Below are 20674 nucleotides of genomic sequence, written 5' to 3'. Positions count from 1 at the left end.
AGAACGAGGGACAGAACGAGGGACAGAACGCGTAGGACAGAACGTGGGCCAGAACATGGGACAGAACGTAGGTAAGAAGGCGTAGGACAGAACGTGGGACAGAACGCATACGACTGAACGTGGGACAGAACATGGGACAGAACGTAGGTAAGAAGGCGTAGGACAGAACGTGGGACAGAACGCGTAGGACAGAACGTGGGACAGAACACGTAGGACAGAACATGGGACAGAACACGTGGGACAGAACGCGTAGGACTGAACGTGGGACAGAACGCGGGGGACAGAACGCGGGACAGAACGCGGGACATTTAGCTGATGTCATGTTCAAGTACGGCACCAGAAACAACCACAGAACGTTTTAAAGTAGTTTGATCACAGTATTAAAGAGTTAAAGGGCATCTTCAGCCAAATCAAGCTCCTGTTCCCACCAATGTTTGATTCTGTCTTTGAATCATGAAATCCTTAAATGCCACAAGGAGACAAACCTGACCCCATGAGGTTCTAAATGTTCAGTGGGAGGACTAAAAACCCAGAAGACAGGTGAAGTGCGTCTGATTTATTTGAACTTGAGTCCCATTAAGTGTAAAAGCTTTTTTTTGTCCTCCATCACCTCTGAAGAGAAAATTTACAGTCAGTGTCTCAGCGTGCAGAGTGTCTCTGCTGCCCCCTGCTGGTGGAAACCTGCACAGCTGAGAGAATGTGAACACACACACACACACACACACACACACACACACACACACACACACACACACTGCCGCAGCTTCTACTCTGCAGCTGGTTCCTGTCTTGTTAATTTCACCGTGGATCATTTCCATATTCATCCAATCAGGAAGACGGATGAAAAAACTCCTCAATCATCAGACGACGCTCGGAAACAGAATCATATAAAGAGAAGGAGAAGGCAGCAGTGTTTGTAGTGGTGTGTGTGTGGGGGGGTGGGGGGTGGGGGGGTGTTGAACAGTAGGTTAAAGAGCACAGCATGATGGATATGGTCTCATTAGAAGAGGAGAGCTGGGTTTTAATTCTCTCTCTGCGCTTCATCTTTATTAACGTCAGGCCGCCGCGCGATGCTCAGACCTCAGAGACAGAAACCAGGACAAAACACACTGACACTCTGGTTTTTAGGTTTTCAGTAGGGTCCGGGTTAGACTCAAAGACAAGGGGGCCGAATTTAGTCCTTTGGTCCTCTCCTTATGTTTCACATGAAGCTGATTTCATGGCTTATTTACTGGGTTTCACTGGACTCCAGTAAAGTGCTTGATGCTTCCTGGACCTCCAGATCCAGGACAGCGACGCAGCTGCTTCCTGTGAAGATTATTGCTCTGAAACAAATGAAGTTGCACCAAGCTCGTGGTGGTAAACACCTGTGAGGGTCTTGAACACAACACACACAACAAACTGAACTGAGCACACACACACACTAGATTTGACATGTTTCCAGTTTGCACAAATCATTTGACTTTGCTGTTCTTGCACATATCTCAGATGTAAATTGTACATTTCCGCTACAGGTTGCTGCTGTTTTGTGTTTTGTGTTTTGTGTTCTGTTTTTGCACTTCAGACGTCTGTCTGCACTTTCTCTTTGTGTTCTTGCACTGTTTGCACTAGGTTGCACAGGATGCACTTTATGTGGACAACTTAGCAGTCCTCAGCTCCATGTTCTGTCTTGTTACCGTCTTATGTAGCACCATGGTTCTGGAGAAACGTTGTCTCATTTCACTATGTACTGCTTTAGCTATATGTGGTTGGAATGACAACAAAGCTTCTTGACTTGACTTGAACCTGGACTGATTTTCAGTGCTGGTTGGTTTGACACCTGCTGTAAACTCTCATGACTGATGGTCGCAGCGTTCACGCTCATGATGTTAATGACTCACCTTAATTAGAATAAATTGAAATAATGTCCACGTCCAGGAGCCTTCAGAGTTCATGAGCACGTTTCAAACTGAGTGAGGGTTTGAACTCGAATGTTGTTCGGCACTTGTTCAATTTTCCATTTTAAAAAGATCAGGTTTAAGTTTCTGATTCAAATGTTCAGCACTGTCCTACATTACACTCACACAGTGGAGCTGACCACACAGGCGGCTAATTGCTGCATTCAGCAGCTGTGTTTAACTCACACGTCCACTTAACCAGTGAGACTGCCCAGGTGGGGTCAAAGGTCACTTCCAAGCTCAGCGTCATTTTTTCTACCATTTTTCTTTTTTGGATGAACGACTTTCATTTGTTTTGTCTTTCGCTGTGTTTTTCTTATTTAGAAATAAGGACTAAGGTGGATAATCCACAGGGGTATGGAGACGATCCCAGCTGTCATTGGAGGAGAGGCAGGAAACACCTGCACAGGTCTGCAGCCGTTCTCAAGGCTGACACGTTCCCACAACATGTGAAGGAAACTACACAGGCACAGGAAGGTCAGAAAACCTAAACACAGAGGGTTTAGGTACTGAGAGCAGTTCCTCACCTCAGGGTAACCTTCACAACACAGTACGGTCACCGTTCAGACTCTAAGAACCGATAAATCTGCGTTCACAGGGGAAATATGTTGAATCCTCAGTTAGTCGATAACAGAAGATGCTTCTGTCCCAACGTTTGTTTATTTGCTTTTTCTAGAGGTTAATGCTGAGGCTACATCCTGTTGTTTCATAGGCTGCCTACTGTGTTTGGGACACATCCTGAAATATGACAGAAAGATTTTTAAATGTTTTTAAATTGGTAATTAAACTGTTGTTGTTGTTGTTGCTGCTATTGTTGCTGCTGCTATTGTTGTTGTTGTTGCTATTGTTGTTGTTGTTGCTGCTGCTGCTGCTGTTTAGATTGTTGTTGTTGTTGCTGTTGTTGTTGTTGCTGCTGCTGCTATTGTTGCTGTTGTTGTTGCTGTTGTTGTTGTTGTTGTTGCTGCTGCTGCTGTTGTTGTTGTTGCTGTTGTTGTTGCTGCTGCTGTTGTTGTTGTTGCTGTTGTTGTTGTTGCTGTTGTTGTTGTTGTTGCTGCTGATGTTGTTGTTGTTGCTGCTGCTGCTATTGTTGTTGTTGCTGTTGTTGTTGTTGCTGTTGTTGTTGTTGTTGCTGCTGCTATTGTTGTTGTTGTTGCTGCTGCTATTGTTGCTGTTGTTGTTGTTGCTGCTGTTGTTGTTGTTGCTATTGTTGTTGTTGTTGCTGCTGCTGCTGCTATTGTTGTTGTTGTTGTTGCTGCTGCTGCTATTGTTGCTATTGTTGTTGTTGCTGTTGTTGTTGTTGTGTAGATTCGTTCTTTGGTTCCTCCTTGTCAGTGTAATCTACCATTGTCAGTGAGTGTGTGATGGAGCTGTGGGGGTGGGGGGTGCTGCTGGTGTCAGCACTGACTGAGGATGATTAAAAGTGACCTTGAGTGTGAGGAAGAGAGAGAAGGAGCAGAAAACACAGACAGACAGATGAGCTCTAATGACGGCGGAGAAGACTAAAGGAAATCAATGAGCAGCAGGTCGATGACTATTAGATTTTTTTAACACTAATTTCTGAAGAAGACGAAGGTGGAGACGTCATTGATCCCTCTCCTCCACCTCCTCCTCTCGATCGGTTAGTTCAGGTCATCACTGAGAAATATTCAGCTGACTGATGAAGCAGCTTTAACTGACATCCTTAAAACAGAACTATACATTTATGAAGTAGCTTCTGTTAAATTTACAGAGAAACTTCTGTCTAACAAATGTTTTTCATTATCCAGTGGATAAAATCTTCTGATCCAGAACCAACAGACTTCTTTTCCATCAGTTTCAGTTTCAGACAGCAGGTGGCGCTGTCGCCCTTCATCTGCACAATATGTCCAATCCCTCAGTCACAGCCACCTCAGCTGTTCTCCACCAGCTGACCCCTCTCCTGTGTCCACGGTGCACCACTCCCCTCTAGACTCTTCGCAGCAGCTCCGCCAAAAACTCTGGCCTGTTGTTCTAAATCCTGTTACCTTTCAGTAAACCGGTCTAGTTCCATTTCACTACACAAGACTGTGACTGGTTTTAACATGATTCATAACATCTACAGTTCAAGAATTCCTTCAGATCCTTCATTTAAACTGCAAACAAACACAAATACCAAGTCTGGAAGTAAATCCACACCTTCACAATGAACAATTCTCTGTGATCGTCTCGGTTTCTGTTTCCTTTCACACTAAACAGAACATCTGTGAGTTCTGGATTCTTAGTCAAAGAAAACTGGACTCTGCTGGAACCTGGGACGGACTCCTGAAGTACCTGAACTGTTCTTCGTGGACACACTGTGAATGCTGCTGTTGACTTATATCCTATCATTGTCGTGCTGAATGTGTTGTTAGCTTGTGTTTTATTTTAAGTATAAAAGACCATCAGATGTCTTAATGTTTTATTTTTGCACCACAAACACGTTTATTCCTCTGTGATCAGTTCGGTGATGGAGAACAAGCTCTGAGCTGAATCTCACAGTCTGGATGCTGGCATGTGCTGACCGGTTTGAGCTGCCATGGTCTTTGTGGGTCGACCCCACAACCGCAGTCGGCTGACACCTCCATCAGGGGCGATGATGAGACGGACATGAGTGACCGGGCAGCTCAGAGTCAGATCCGCCTCGCTGTAGTGATGTCTGTGGTGAGGACGAAGCTGCAGCACACACAGAGGAATCTGTTTATTTTGCAATTAAAAAGGATTTGAAGACTTTGATATAAACCTACTTTCTGTGGAGGAAGAAGAACCTGCCACTTTCCAGAACTCCACTTGGTCCTGATGCACTGAGCTTCCTCATCAGGGGTCAAAGTGCAGGCCTCAATCCTGCAGGAGTCAGGGAAGTTACCTGATAGGCGAAAACTAGGTTCAATGGCTTTTTCTACAGTTTCCTTCAAGAAACGTTCTAAGAACCAGCTCAGTGTCGACCTTTGAAGTGATTAGTGTCGACCTCGATTCTGATGATCACACCAGGACGACTCAGACGAAACACAGCCCACTCCCAGCCAGGAACCTGCAGGATCCCCTGCTGGTCCACCTGTAAGTCAACCAACAAGGAGACATTTATCGAACAGACTGTACTTTGAAGTTGACTTGAACATGTTTTAAAGTGAATTCTGTCCTGCCCTTGTTCTTCGAACTGGGATATTGGTTTTACTGATGCAGTTATCAAGATTTGGGAATGTGTGTGTTTGAACCTTAAGTTTCTTAGGTCTGTCCAGTCTGCGGGCAGTTTCCCATCCGTCAGCCATGTTGTCAGCACGACCAAGACCTGCAAACACAACAAATGATTGTCCCCAGTCCACCACAGGGTTTGATGTGATATATCAAGACACAATGATTCTTAGCACAGATCACATGAGCCTTTTCTACCGATCATGTTGCGTGGATGTCCAAAGTGGGCATCGCTGTAGCCAAGACAGACTCCCCCATTGGTCAGAGCCACCAGGTCAACATCCTGGTTGGAGACAGATGACCAGTCTCTCTGCCCAATGCCGTACACTCGCAGTCGGGCTATCCCTCCATCTGATGACAGACGCGCATGGTGTACAGTAATGATATATAAGGTGTTTGTTTGACTGTGTGTGTGTGTGTGTGTACCTGGGTACATGTTGAGGCGCACGTGTGTGACTCTGTGGTTGAAGTTGACCTTGAAGTAGTTATGGCAGCAGTCGGAGTATCCAGGCTTCAGCTCCGACACACTCACCAGCTCCGGCCACGCCTCCGAGCCCAGCTGGCAACCAAAGCAGAACACTGCAATGTTACCATGGTTTCCAGAAGCAGCAACCTGATGAACGGTACTTGTTAGCATTGTAATGTCAGCGTTACCCTGGCAACAGCAGCAAGCTGAGTGTCCGAGGCAGCCATGCCGATTCGGTCTCCTTCCAGGGTGAACCTGGGCGGATGGTCTGGTGATAAACACATACATGTTAGTAAAGTTTAACCCCTCACCCCCGATGGATGTGGCTCCAAAGAGTGTCAGCACTGACGTACGTTCACTGTGCGTGAACGCACAGGCTGAATTTCAAAGCACGAGTGCTTGGGTTTGTTAAATGTTGCTTGCTGGTGCTGGATGGAAGGAAATGAGTAGATAATGATACCCAGACAGCCGGCCTGGATGGAGACGTGCGGGGAGTGGTTTCCAGTAAAGAAGGAAGTGTCAACATCGAAGCCGTAAATCAGCCCTGGTACACCAAGCTCGATGATGCACCAGTCGTGACCTTCAACAGAAAAAAACACAACAATATTTAAGTCAAACTGAAGTGAGAATAGCAGAGTGTTGGTCAGTACATTTACATTTAGTCAGATCAAACCTGACCCACACTGTGGATTCTGCTGTCCATTAATAACTAACTGTAGGATTGGAGGTTGAAGTGAACCCACTTACACAACACACGATTTTAAGATATATATTAGTCAAAAGCGACTTCATGGGAACAGTCATCTTACTTCAGATTCAGTTCAGGTCAAATTAAAGTCGGTGGGTGAAGCTCAGATACCGACCAGGTATTCTCTTCCTCCTCGTCTCCCATCCGTCCATCCACTTTCCAAAATCAGTGAAAGCAGAGGCGATGAACTGTGGCTGCTCTTTCTGTCATTTACACGTCAGGAAAAAAAAAAAAACTGAAAATCACACAATCTCCTCTTTAGCTCCTGAGCATAAAGTGCTATTATTCATATTTGCTGCTGAAATTGGACATTGTTTGTTGTTCGGAATCTGACATGGTGGCTCAGGATGTGTTTTACCTTTAGCAGGTTGGAAGCAGGAGCGAACCATTCGTCTGTAGCAAAAATTACCTGAAGGAAGACCAGGGAAAAATACTGTCACTCTGTATTAGCAGTTGGTTTTAATCTGATTAAACAAATGAGACAGTTAAAACTCCACTAATCAATATTTTAAAGGCACAGTCTGAAATTTCTGGGACATAATGTCTCAGTCTCAACCCGTACTTCCTGTCCCAAGCTTTTGTTTTGGAGGCCTGGAAAACCCTGGACTTCAGGACAGATGGTCCTGAAGTCAGGAAAAGTACATTTACATTTTAGTCATTTAGCAGACGCTTTTATCCAAAGCGACTTATAAGTCAGTACAAAGATAGGCAGGGCAGCGTGAGGAGGTCTTGCCTAAGGACCCCTACGGGAGGTAGACCACAGCTGGGATTTGAAGCCCAGTCTCCCACATGGGAGGCGGTGATGTTACCACTACACTAAGCAGCCGCTAAAAGTATCAAAAGTAAAAGTGCTTAATGTAGAAAAAGGACTCATGAGACAGTAACAGTATTATTCTTTATATAATTTACGTCATTTTTAAACAGCCACTTAATAATAAATGTAATCATTTTAGTTGGTGTTAGTCGTGGTGTTGCAGGCTTGTGTGTTGCGTTAGTAACACATTAGCCGCTGATCTTGATGGGCTGATAACATGTGAGATGTTTACTGTTGTGTTTACTGCAGTTCATGCAGGTTTAATGATGCACTATTGGTTAAAAACATGTATAATTTACCATAAGAAACCATTTGTATGAGAACTGTGGTAATAAAACATTACGGCAGGGTTTTATTGTGATATTAATGCAAATCATCTCAGATTCATCGAATAAATGTCCTTTAGGCCAGTAAATACTGGATTACAGTTATGACACCAACATGTTGCAGGTATTTTAGGTACTAGAGTTCATTGGTTTATGTGAATGTCTGTGGTTAATGATTATATCTCAATGCGTTTCTGCTTGCATGCGACAGTGACGGTATGAAAACCTGACTGTGACTCACCTTCCCACCGACCCCCTCACAGGCCAAATCATTAAACTGCAGGAAGTCCGGCTCTGCTGCTGCCTTTACTGCTGCCTTCCTCTCTGCCATGTGGAGTTTTTGTTCAGGTTTCTACCCAAGCATGAATAGAAAAAGTGGAAAAAGCTGAAGTAGCTGTTTGCCCCGCTGACGCGGCCAGTCGAATGGCTTCTTTCCTGCAGGACAAAGTTCATCGGGCTGTTTGTTTAGAGTCGAGGTTACTGACTACATGATGAAGATTGTAATGTTCTGTTAATGTGCAGCGAATCCAGTCTCAGTACAGTAAAACTCGTCATGTCATTGATTTACCACAGTTACAACCTTAAGGAAATACACGAGGAAAAGAGGAGTAGTCTGCAGGTTTCATGATACAAATATAGCTGTTATGTATAAGCAATAAGAGGACAACACACATACATAGACTTCCTATAAACAATCTTGGAAGTTGAATCATGCTCATTTGGCTAAAAAACAAAGAATACTCTTTCATGTCAAAGTGAAAACGGAGCTACGGAAAGTATTAAAAGTATTTAAACATACAAATGAAAATAAGTAATTGCCAGGAGAAATCCACTGTGTTTATTTGAATGTGATTAATATTCATTCACTAATGTTCTAATAAAAGAATCAACAACTGGGACATTAGTCTTCTCCCATAACTACATTCCTGACAATGAATTAGCTCTGATTTCCAGTGTATAAATGAGGAAGGGAAACAGCATCTGCACAATCAGCACATTTTGTAGCTTATGTTAAGTTCATTACAATGACTCCCAGCAGAGTTTGTGTGCCCGAATTACCTTAGGAGCTATGTTGCTGGGGTCTTAAAGCCCCTGGTAGGCTCTCCCGAGGCAAACCAGAGCACCAAGAGCACTTCATAAACCCTTGAATCATGAATACAATCAAAGGGCCGCTACATCCTATGGTTTGGCGTCACCAGGGCCCCATTCTGGAGCCAGGCCTTGGGTTGGGGCACGTAGGAGAGACAAACAGTTTAGTTTTACTAAGTCAAGGGAATCACGGCCTACCATAGCTCACCTTCCATAACTGAGAACCCGAGTTTCCCTCAACTTGAGTTAAGGAACAGTTTTTATTAGAAGATTTTTTTTTTTTTTTGGAGTAAACTCTCAGTATGAACATTTGAGAAGAAATCCAGAAGGCATTACATTCTCTGATACTCTACACAAAGAGACTCATTGTAACAGAGACACTGACGGGCTCAGGGACAACAACAAAGATTCCACCCCAAATCCAAAACCAAACCCAAAGCCAGCATAAAGAGGTTCAGTGAACGTGGTGTTGAAGGTGTGGAGGTGGATCAGACTGTCAGAGGAGACTCTATAGAAGGACAGAGTCCCAGCAGGACAGTCCACATACACTGCTGCTCTGTTAGAGACAGAGGAGGAGATGGGTGTTTGTCTGTTATTGTGTTTGACAAAGCAGCCATCATCTGAGTAGTTAAGACTCCACGACTGATCATTCATTCCAAACCTGCAGTCAGCACCGTCTCCTTTCCTACCAATATCTTTGTAAGTCACAGCTATGTCAACCTCTCCTCTCCACTCCACCTCCCAGAAACAGCGACCAGTCAGACCATTGCTACACAGCAGCTGAAAGCAGGTATCAAATCTGTCAGCACAATCAGGATACCTCTGCTCCTTCTCTCCCATCAGTGTCACCTTCCTGTTATTGTCAGACAGTTTGAGCTTTCTGTGTGCTGTGTTTTCATCCAGTGTGAGTTTACAGGAATCTGACAAGGACAACAAGACACAATGGCAGCATTTTATAATTGAACAGTTCACTTGTTGGTATGTTATGTAGAGGCTTAAAAACTGAATAACAAAACCAGCTCTTAGACTGTTAGATAGATATATAGATTTAGACCTCAACTAATTTGGAAACAAGTGAAGGTCTTAATAGTTAACAATTATAATGTTCTGATTTAAATCTAGCGCATACTTACATTTCCTCAGACCAGGCCTTAACCACTGTTGTCCACTATAGTCAACCCTGGTGGAAAAAACACAATCAGACCCACTGACTGTCATTTAAATACATTTGCTCTCAATTAATTTCCATCAAATTAGAGTGCTGTTCAACATGTGATCTGCACCTCACCTTAACAGCATGACAGAGAAACCTTCTGCCTCTAATTTGTTTCAGTTGTTCCCTCATTTCCCAGACTGAAAGAATTTTGTTGTCAAAGCCAACTGATCTTGGATTCACCCAAGTTATGGAGACCTGAAACACCCTGGTTAAAGCTAAATTGCAGTGTGTGATCTTTTGGCAAACCTCAGAATTTCCAGTTTCCAGTGTGGGTTCTTCAGTCCAGCAGTCAGCAACTTCACTCCATTGCCTCCTGGATTATTGTAGCTCAGGTTCAACTCTCTCAAGCAGCAGGGGTTGGAACTCAGAGCTGAGGCCAGAGAAGCACAACCTTCCTCTGTGATCAGGCAACCTGACAGTCTGGAAAAAGCAAAAAGGTGGAGAAGTCAACATTTGAGGTAATCTCAGGAATAGTTATGTAAAAAAAATTTAAAGGTTAACCTCTTTCACAAGATAATTTTTATTTTTACCTGAGAGTTTCCAGTTTACAGCACGGACTCTTTAATCCAGCTGACAGTTGCTTTACTCCTGAATCCTGCAGGTCATTGTTACTCAAGTCCAGCTCCTTTAAACTAGAGGACTGGGAGCTGAGAACTGTCGACAGCGCTTCACAACTTCGCCATGTCAGATTACATACACCAAGCCTTTAAAGAGATTTATATACTTTAAACAATCTCTAATAACATTGAAATCTGTGTTTTGCACTTAATGCATTAGTGTTCACAGGCCTTACTCGGTTCTGCGACACTAAGACCCCACTCACAACCCCAATTTTTCCAAATTTATAATTATCTTCAGGTCTATTCAAGTTGGATCTGACAGCATCAAGTCTCCTGTTTTGTAAATAAATTAATGCATCTCAAGTCCATTTAGAATACACAGGACCTCTGCGTAACTTTGGAATGTTTTTAGTAAAAATACGCTACAAAAGTTATCCTCCTGAGTATCCATAAGGGTCTGGTGCAAAGTGGATTGGGTGGCAGTCATAGGAAGGTCCCTTCATAGGACGACACAGTCCTTTGACAAGGAATCTAACTATTGGGTCATGGAACTTCACCTGAACTTGTGCCAGAGGTTGAGCAGTACATGCTCAGAGATCAGACTCATCCCCACGCACAGCCTGGGCTCGGGAACCCAACCCCTCACGAAGGGTTAGACATTCTTCTACATTGGAGTTGACAACTATGTGAGGCAGCGGGCTAGGGTGGGCTTGCTTATGGCTCGACTCAGCTGCCATGTGTTGGAATTTTCCCCAGTGGACAAGAGAGTTGCTTTCCTGTGCCTTCAGTGAGGGGGATAGGTCTCTCACTGTTGTTTGTGCCTACGTGCCAAACAGCAATGCTGTGCCCGGAATTCTTGTGTTCTCTGGAAGGTGTACTTGAAGGTGCTCCAAATGGGGACTCTGTTGTTCTTCTGGTGGATTTCAATGCCCACATGGGGAGCAGCAGTGATACCTAAAGGGGTGAGATTGGGAGAAATGGCCTGATCTAAATCCAAGAGGGGTTTTGATATTGTCTGCTATGCTATTCGTACCTTGCCCACTACAAACATCATGTTCATGCATAAGGGTGTCAGTGAGTGCACATGGCACCTGGACACCCTAGGTTGGAGGTCGATGATCAACTTTGGGACTGTGCCATCTAACCTCCGACTATATGTGTTGGACACTCAGGTGAAGAGAGGGGCTGAGTTGTCAACCAATCACCACCTGGTAGTGAGCTGGTTTCCTGGTAAGCCTTGTTGGCTTGTAGGACTCCTGAGCTGCTTATGAGTGCTTATGAGTTTGCCAGAATTATTTTGAGTCTGACAGACCGTCCAGGCCCGAGTTTTTACCTCCAGAGGGCAAGCCAGTCATGTCATGGTAAAGAAGGAGCTGAGCCAAAAGGCATACAGTAGCTCTCAATTTACCAGTCAACCTACATTCCTATTCTCACCTATGATCATGAGGTCTAGGCCATGACCAAAAGGACAAGGTCCCAGATACCAGCTGTCAAAAGGAGTGTCCTTCACAAGGTGGCTGGGTGCACCCTTAGAGATAGGGTAAGGAGCTCAGTCACCTGGCAGGAACTCTCTGTAGAGTAGAGTAGAGTAGAGCCTCTGCTCCTCCACATCGAGGGGAGCCATCTAATGTGTCTTAGGCATCTGTTTCAGATGCTTGTATCAAATGCCTACGGGACACCTGTGAGGGGAGGACATGTTCCACAGGAAGGAGCAGGGAGAGGGAGCGCTGGGATGAGTTGTGGATCCATTCCTAGCATAAGTTGTATATTTATATATAATTGTACATAGCTTTGAGGCAAAAACTATTCATCTGTAAGATTGCAGAAATTCCTCTTTGGTCACCCTAATTAGATAATAAATTTTTAAGTTGTGCACATAGTTTAAAGCAGAAATGAACTTAAGTTGAAATTAATGAAATTATTACTGTGCGTAACAATTATACTACTGTTGGAAAATTCTTGGTGTTTCACTTGATGAAACCTCACCAGAGAGTTTGCACACTACAGTGTGGACTTCGTAGTCCAGCAGAGAGCAGCTTCTCTTTTGGGTCATGCAGGCTGTTGTTACTCAAGTCCAATTCTCTAAGACTAGAGGACTGAGACTTGAGAACTGAGGACAGAGCTTCACAACTTTTCTTTGACAGATTACAACCACTAAATCTGAGGAAGAGATAAAACAGGTAATAAACAAAAATTATACATTTGTTAATGTCTCTTCTGTAAAAAGACGTAGTATTTACATTCATATAACTAACAATTCATCCACCCACAGAGCTTTGTTGGAAGCTTTGACCACTGGCAGCAGCCTCAGAAGAGCCTCTTCTGAAGCAGAGTATTTATTCAGGTCAAACACATCCAGATCTTTTTCTGATGACAGTAAGATGAAGACCAGAGCTGACCACTGAGCAGGAGACAGTTGATTTGTGGAGAGACTTCCAGATCTCAGGTATTGTTGAATCTCCTCCACTAGAGAACCATCATTCAGTTCATTCAGACAGTGAAACAGGTTGATGCTTTTCTCTACAGACAGATTCTCACTGATCTTTTTCTTGATGTACCTGCATATTTTCTGGCTGGCTTCTGAGCTACTTAGTGTCTGTTGCAGCTGACTTCTTAGGAGCTTCTGGTTAGTCTCCTGTGAAAGACCCAGGAAGAAGCGGAGGAACAAGTCCAGGTGTCCGTTTGGACTCACTAAAGCCTTATCCACAGCACTCTGGTAGAGATGCTTCGCTTTCTCTCTAAATACTTTACTTTTAGTGAAGGTTGACCTTTCTGTTGACATCAGATTGACTCCAGAGTTGATGAAGGTCAGATGGACATGAAGAGCAGCCAGAAACTCCTGAACACTCAGATGGACGAAGCAGAACACCTTGTCCTGGTACAGTCCTCTCTCCTCTTTAAAGATCTGTGTGAACACTCCTGAGTACACTGAGGCTGCTCTGATATCGATGCCACACTCTGTCAGGTCGGATTCATAGAAGATCAGGTTTCCTTTCTGCAGCTGCTCAAAAGCCAGTTTTCCCAGAGACTTAATCATCTCCCTGCTCTCTGGACTCCAGTGTGGATCTGTTTCAGCTCCTCTATCATACTTGATGTTCTTCACTTTGGACTGAACCACCAGGAAGTGGATGTACATCTCAGTCAGGGTCTTGGGCAGCTCTCCTCCCTCTCTGGTTTTCAACACCTCCTCCAGAACTGTAGCAGTGATCCAGCAGAAGACTGGGATGTGACACATGATGTGGAGGCTTCGTGATGTCTTGATGTGGGAGATGATTCTTCTGGCCTGCTCCTCATCTCTGAACCTCTTCCTGAAGTACTCCTCCTTCTGTGGGTCAGTGAACCCTCTGACCTCTGTCACCATGTCAACACACTCAGGAGGGATCTGATTGGCTGCTGCAGGTCGTGTGGTTATCCAGAGGCGAGCAGAGGGAAGCAGGTTCCCCCTGATCAGGTTTGTCAGCAGCACATCCACTGAGGTGGACTCTGTATCATCAGTCAGGACCTGATTGTTGTGGAAGTCCAGAGGAAGTCGACACTCATCCAGACCGTCCAAGATGAACACAACCTGGAACTCTTCAAACCTGCAGATTCCTGCTTCTTTGGTTTCAGTAAAGAAGTGATGAACAAGTTCCACCAAGCTGAACTTTTTCTCTTTCAGCACATTCAGCTCTCTGAAGGTCAATGGAAATGTGAACTGTATGTCCTGGTTGGCTTTGTCTTCAGCCCAGTCCAGAGTGAACTTTTGTGTTAAGACTGTTTTCCCAATGCCAGCCACTCCCTTTGTCATCACTGTTCTGATTGGTTCCTCTCTTCCAGGTACAGGTTTAAAGAGGTCTTCATGTCTGATGGTTGTTTCTGGTCTGTCTGGTTTCCTGGATGCTGTTTCAATCTGTCTGACCTCATGTTCATCATTGACCTCTCCAGTCCCTCCCTCTGTGATGTAGAGCTCTGTGTAGATCTGGTTCAGAAGGGTTGGGTTTCCTGCTTTAGCGATCCCCTCAAACACACACTGGAACCTCTTCTTCAGGTTTGACTTGAGGTTATGCTGACACATGTGAGCTGCAGAATCTGTTCCTGATTAAGCAAACAAAAAATATGTTGATGCAAGCAAACCAATAGAAGTTTATTATGATTATTTGTGTGTGTTTATGGATCAAATACAGTTAGTTCAACATATTTAAAGAAACATATTGAGATACAACTTAAACATATTGGGAAAATCCTCTCACTGCTCTGCAGACAGTCAGCCAGGTCCTCCTGCTTCATTCTCCTCAGGAAATTTAGTGTGATCTTTAAAAATGACTTTTTGATGCACCTCCTCTTCTCTTCATCCTCATCACCTCCTAAGTCTTCATCTTCACTCTGAGTAATAAAGGATTCTTGGTCATCTGTACTTAGAACCCTCCGGAACGTCTTCAGCTCCCTCCTCACAAAGCTCACTATGTTGTCCTCAAGCAGCTGGAACAGAATAACAGAACATTTGAACAGATTTGGAAGATGTGCTAGTCTAGAAGGTGCAGCATGGGTTAGACATTTGTGGTTGGTGAAGTTAGTCAGCAGTACAGTAATTGTTCTTGCACATTTACACACCATAAATATGGAGTCTAGGTCTGTTTGATACTTATGGGCAGCTTGACCTGACCTCTGCTGCTGAGATCTGTATAAAAAAAAATCAGGTGTTACATAACATATCAAAATAAAAGGGATATATTGAATTTAATAAACAAAAATAAACCAGCATAATTCTCTTTAGTAAATTATTTTTAATAACATTTGAATTTACAGTACCAGACTTTACTAAACCTACAGATAAGATTCACTACAGTAGATGTTTATGTGAAAATGCAGTCGACAAATTTAAGGAACTGATTCCATCTTTTATTTCAGAGCCATGTACCAACACAGAGGAAGGCAGTTATTTTAACGTTACTCCAGCACAAGTGGACTATCTTGTTAATAGTACTGGTGCTTCACTTGGAACAATACTTGATACTGTTGCTCCTCTGAAAATGAAACTAGTGAGTCAGAGGAAGTTAACTCCATGGTACAATTCACAAATCTGTAGCTTAAAGCAGAAATCACGTAAGTTGGAAAGGAGGTGACGTTCCACCAATTTAGATGAATATTGCCTAGTCTGGAAAGATAGTTTAATAATATATAAAAAAGCTTTCCGTAAAGCTAGAACTTCATATTACTCCTCATAATAGAGGCAAATAAGAACAACCCTAGGTTTCTTTTCAGCACTGTAGCCAGGCTGACAAAGAGTCATAGCTCGGTTGAGCCTAGTATTCCCTCAACTCTCAGCAGCAATGACTTCATGAATTTCTTTACAAATAAAATCATAACTATTAGAGAAAAAATTGATCAGATCCTCCCTGCATATAGCATGGACTGTACAACAACTCTAGATCCACGCTCGTACTTAGACTGCTTCCTCTCCGTAGATCATTCTGAATTAATTTCAGTAATTAATTCCTCTAAACCATCAACATGTCTCTTAGACTCCATCCCGACTAGACTCCTCAAGGATGTCTTACCTTTGATCAGCATGTCCATATTAGATCAGATCAATCTATCCCTACGAACAGGCTACGTACCACAGGCTTTTAAGGTTGCTGTAGTCAAGCCCCTACTCAAAAAGCCTACTCTGGACTCAGGGGTCTTAGTGAATTATAGACCAATATCCAATCTACCCTTTATCTCTAAAATCCTTGAAAAGATAGTTTCTAAGCAATTGTACGACCACCTGCGTAGCAATAACTTGTATGAAGATTTCCAGTCAGGATTTAGAGTACATCATAGTACAGAAACAGCACTGGTAAAGGTCACTAATGATCTTCTATTGGCATCAGACAATGGACTACTCTCTATACTCGTCATGTTAGATCTTAGTGCTGCATTCGACACTATAGATCACAACATTTTATTACACAGACTGGAACATGTCTTTGGAATCAAAGGAACAGCACTAGAGTGGCTGGATTTCAGATTGTACACGTTAATGATGAATCTTCGATGCACAGCAAAGTCAGCTATGGAGTTCCACAGGGATCTGTGCTTGGACCAATTCTTTTCACTTTATATATGTCCCCGTTAGGCATTAATAGGATGTCCCAATAACTCCTTAAAAAGCCTCCAGTTAATCCAAAATGCTGCAGCCAGAGTTCTGACTGGAATTAGTAAGAGAGATCATATTTCTCCTACGTTAGCTTCTCTCCATTGGCTCCCTGTTAAATCCAGAATTGAATTTAAAATTCTTCTCCTAACTTATAAATCCCTTAATAATCAGGCTCCATCTTATCTTAAAGACCTCATAGTTCCATATCTTCCAAGCAGAACTCTCCGTTCTCAGGCTGCAGGTTTACTTGTGGTTCCTAGAGTTTCCAAATGTAGAATGGGAGGCAGAGCCTTTAGCTACCAAGCCCCTCTCCTGTGGAACCAGCTCCCAGTTCAGGTTCGGGAGGCAGACACCGTCTCTACATTTAAGACTAGACTTAAAACTTTCCTTTTTTATAAAGTTTATAGTTAGAGATGGATCAGGTGACTCTGAACCATCTCTTAGTTCTGCTGATATAGGTTAGTCTGCTGGGGGACCTCTACTGATAAACTGAGCTCCTCTCCTCTCTCCTCTATCCATTCAAATTCTACCATTGCATGTCATTAACTTTTTGTCTTCTCTCTCCCGTAGTTGTGTTTCCTCCTCTCTGTCTCCCTCTCTCTCTGGAGCTGTACATCTCCAGAATCCAGTTCATCTGCCCAATGTTCTTGCTGCTTGTTGTTGTCTTTATTGCCTGCTGTTCTTTTCTCTCTTCTCTTTCCACTCACCCTAACCGGTCGAGGCAGATGGCTGCCCACTATGAGCCTGGTTCTGCTGGAGGTTTCTTCCTCTAAAGGGAGTTTTTCCTCTCCACTGTTGCCTAAAGCTTGCTCAAATGGGATTGTTGTGTTTTCTCTATAATTTTTTGTATAAATATTTTCTGTAAGGTCTTAAACCTTAAACACTCTAAAGTACCTTGAGATAACTTCTGTTGTGAATTGGCGCTATACAAATAAAACTGAATTGAATTGAATTGAATTAAAACATGGCAGCCATCTCCACGGAGTTAAAAAATAATAAGTAGTCTGTGATAATTACCCTTGAGCATCAGACTTCTGTCCGAGTTTGAAGTCAATATGTTGACCCTTAGATGAGTCACTCTGCATGGACACACAGCTGGATCCAAGAGGGTTTTCTTCTTGCTGTCTGATTTTCCTACAAACACAGGATGCACAGGTTCACAAACATACATCAGAAATTATTCTAAAACAATTAGAACCACAACAGCTGACATTTTTCTTTTCTTGTGGTGTCTCTGTACATTTCCTGGTGGATCGTCCTTCTGACTCAGGAGAGAATAAATAAACTGTGTCGGCCTGTCTGCAGCCTTTTACAACATATCCTCCTGTCTGCACTCTCTGAACCTAAGTTCTGATGTTCCCAGGCAAACATGCCATACATTACAGAATTAGTGACAACTTGTGTCAACAAAATAATACAAAATAAAACTTTTAATGTCTACTGCAGTCTCAAAATGATTCCACCCCTGAGTAGAATCTACCACGGGTGGAATCACATATTTGCAAATCAGGTTTTGTCTGGTCACCAGGTGAAGTTGACATAAAACACATAATTTCTATGTTTGATTGCATGTTAGAAATATGGCTAAGTCAAAAGAATTGTCACAAAATTTTAAGAAGAGATCATTGCCTTTCACAAACAAGCAAAGGGTTACAAAAGATCACAAAATCGTAGAAGCACTGTTGGAAGCATAGTTTGCTAGTTCTAAGTTAAAAGCAGAGTAAAAAAGAAGCTAACAAGAGCTGCAACCAGACAAGTGACTGCATAAAACCTGCAGCAAGATTTGGTGGCAACCATCACTGAGTTTCAGTTTGCACAGTAAGGCACATAATGAAGGTTTCCATGCCAAAATTCTAAGACATGCACCACAAAACTGCCGCTGTAGTTCAAGTACAAGATATTTTCCTGTGAGCAAAGGATGTTTCCCAGTGAGCACAAGCACAACAGGACTGAAATGTAACATTGCAGAGTTCTGTCATTGAAATCCTAATAGACACCACACCGAATGCAGATATATAGAAATACCCTGGATCAGCAGACTTCTGTCCATGTTTGAAGTCAACAGGTCGACCCTTGGACCAGTCGCTCTGCATGGACACATTGCTGCATACTGGAACGCCTGATTGACGCTCATGGATGACCCTCCAAAAACAGGACATAATATGTTATAAATACAACCTTTAAAGTCTCATTCAAATAAACACAACCAAACAGTGTCCAATCCAGTGCAGGGAAATGTTAAATGGTCAGCACTTAGCACTTTTATACCTCATCATAACTCAAAGTGCTTCACATTGTTTCTCATTCCCCCATTCAAACACAAAGTGTCTGTGTGTAATTTGATCCTATCACAAAGATAAATATGATGCTGTTGTGATGAAGAATACACTGTCAGGTGAATCCCTGACTTCTTACCCTGAATTATGAGACTTCTGTCCATGTTTGAAGTCAACAGGTCGTCCTTTGGACCAGTCGCTCTGCATCGACACACTGGATTTGGTGGAGCCTGTTCTCTGCCAGGGGCTCCTCCTGCAAACACAAGACATCATTTATACAGTATAGAAATACAACACTAGGTACTGAGCTCTGAGTTGTTCATGAGCTCCCAGGCTGTATGTTCAGAGTTTGTGTTATATTAATTCACTAAGTAGAATCTCACCTATGAGCTTTGGTCTGGCTCTCATGGTCCTCACACAGAGTGGTTTTAGAGGGAGGGACTCCCCTCTCTCTGTCCTCACACTGATCCATAGCAGTGTCCAGAGCTTCAAACTAACACAACTGGATTTATACAGCACACATTAGTTCTCATAACTAATTACACATCACATTTTTCCGAGAACTCAGATTAAAAGTCTCAAACACCAGCATTTATCATAAAAACTATATATTTCGTTCATGAGGTTCAGACTGCATGAACAAATACTTCCACAGTTTAATAGAATGACTTTACATCTAGCAACACATTTATTCTTTATACTAAAGGCACTATTAGTACCTTTACTATGAAGGTACTATTATCAGTACTTGTAATGATCCATGTCTTTGGTTTCCTATTGCCTCTGCTCCTGCACACACACCTTTCACACATCTCACCTGGCCACTTCCTGTTTCATACTAGCTCCTCCCATTCCTTTGTGCTTGTTTAAGGTCCCTTTATAGGACATCTGTAGGTGATTCTTGTGAAGTCTTGGTTCCTTCCTTTCTTATTATTTTATTCTTCTTCTTATTGTTATTACTTTCTTATTTCCTTTTCCTTTGTGCACTTATCTTGTTCTTTACAGTTAATTTCTTTTTTTCTCTCCTAGCTATTTACTCTCTTGCCCCCTGTTCTTAGATTTTAGCGAGTTTCATTTATTATGTAGTTGTAGCACAAACATTGGTTTGAAACTTTTTATCTGGTTGTGGTAGTTTTAGCTAAGTTAGTAAATATTATACATGAAAACTGTGATATGACTTTATTAAGACCTTGTATTGTAAGAAAATGAATACGCACCAATTCAAACTGGTTGGCTGGTTAACTTGTTAACTCCATACAATAGCATTTACCGGACTAGTTAATAAGTAAAGTGGTTTTACAGCTTTATTTATGCGCTTTGATACAAGCAATGATCATATTTTAAATCTTTAGAATCCAGTTTGGGTTGTTCGTTGCGTACCTGTATTGTACTTCGATAATTTCTATGATTGCATGGTTCTGATATAAAGCCATGTACGCTTTGGTAGAAATAACATTACTGTCATATAAACAAAGAATGATAAAAAAAACACTAACTGGAAAAATGTAAATGTTGGTAAAACCAATACTGCATCAGCATTGAAGAAATTCACTATAAATAATGATCGCTGTTGATCGGTTCAACGCTGATGCCTGCAGACAGTGAAACAAGAGAAATCTGTTACCTTATCTTTTAAAAAGTTGAGCAGTAAGATTTTCAGAAATCTGTGAAGTCTCGCTTCTCTGTATTCATCTTAATCCAAAGAGTTCATAATGGAAATCCCAAAGCAGCTCTGGACTTTGGAATGAAGAACCCAGAACAACTCAAATCAAACATTAACCAAATAAATATGTATCAAAGGATCATTAAGACAATGCAGTTTAAAGTAGTTTGTATCAGTGGCTAAAAGAGGACTTAGCAGACAGTAACACAGCTGACTTACTGTCTGACTGCTGATAAAACTAAACAGCTGTTGCAGTATTTACGGTTTCTCCCATC

The 20674-nt window shown here is 42.6% G+C and overlaps 2 protein-coding genes across 2 annotated transcripts; both read right to left on the bottom strand.

The window, feature by feature from the left end:
* Positions 1–4348: 4348 nt before the first annotated feature.
* allc (allantoicase) lies at positions 4349–7930 on the bottom strand. Its single transcript, XM_026341199.1, has 11 exons — positions 7719–7930; positions 6696–6746; positions 6453–6540; positions 6050–6169; positions 5778–5857; positions 5550–5682; positions 5322–5474; positions 5147–5220; positions 4878–4986; positions 4679–4797; positions 4349–4607 (listed from the first exon to the last, which is right to left on the bottom strand). The coding sequence occupies exons 1-11, from the start codon at positions 7806–7808 to the stop codon at positions 4428–4430; spliced, it is 1197 nt and encodes a 398-aa protein (XP_026196984.1). The 5' UTR covers positions 7809–7930; the 3' UTR covers positions 4349–4427.
* A 999-nt stretch (positions 7931–8929) lies between these two features.
* Positions 8930–19208, bottom strand: LOC113149660 (NLR family CARD domain-containing protein 3-like). Its single transcript, XM_026341877.1, has 12 exons — positions 19120–19208; positions 18876–18989; positions 18501–18602; positions 15746–15772; positions 14933–14999; positions 14572–14800; positions 12613–14410; positions 12329–12502; positions 10313–10486; positions 10029–10202; positions 9700–9746; positions 8930–9486 (listed from the first exon to the last, which is right to left on the bottom strand). Exons 1-12 carry the CDS (start codon positions 19206–19208, stop codon positions 8930–8932), a joined length of 3552 nt encoding a protein of 1183 aa, XP_026197662.1.
* Positions 19209–20674: the final 1466 nt, after the last annotated feature.

The sequence above is a fragment of the Anabas testudineus genome, chromosome 24 (assembly GCF_900324465.2).
Source record: "Anabas testudineus chromosome 24, fAnaTes1.2, whole genome shotgun sequence".
In the NCBI taxonomy this organism is placed as follows: Eukaryota; Metazoa; Chordata; class Actinopteri; order Anabantiformes; family Anabantidae; genus Anabas; species Anabas testudineus.
This window is presented reverse-complemented; position numbering and strand designations above follow the sequence as displayed.

Excerpts from the sequence above, each read along its gene's own strand:
- allc (XM_026341199.1), bottom strand. The coding sequence starts at position 7,808 with ATGGCAGAGAGGAAGGCAGCAGTAAAGGCAGCAGCAGAGCCGGACTTC. Across the intron at positions 6,170-6,452 it reads GAGGAGGAAGAGAATACCTG|GTCACGACTGGTGCATCATC; the intron begins GTCGGTATCTGA and ends TTTCTGTTGAAG. Across the intron at positions 4,608-4,678 it reads TTCTTCTTCCTCCACAGAAA|CTTCGTCCTCACCACAGACA; the intron begins GTAGGTTTATAT and ends TGTGTGCTGCAG.
- LOC113149660 (XM_026341877.1), bottom strand. The coding sequence starts at position 19,208 with ATGGATCAGTGTGAGGACAGAGAGAGGGGAGTCCCTCCCTCTAAAACC. Across the intron at positions 15,773-18,500 it reads GACTTCAAACATGGACAGAA|CAGTCTAAGTACGAGCGTGG; the intron begins GTCTGCTGATCC and ends ACGGAGAGGAAG. Across the intron at positions 14,411-14,571 it reads GGCTGACTGTCTGCAGAGCA|ATTCTGCAGCTCACATGTGT; the intron begins GTGAGAGGATTT and ends AATCAGGAACAG.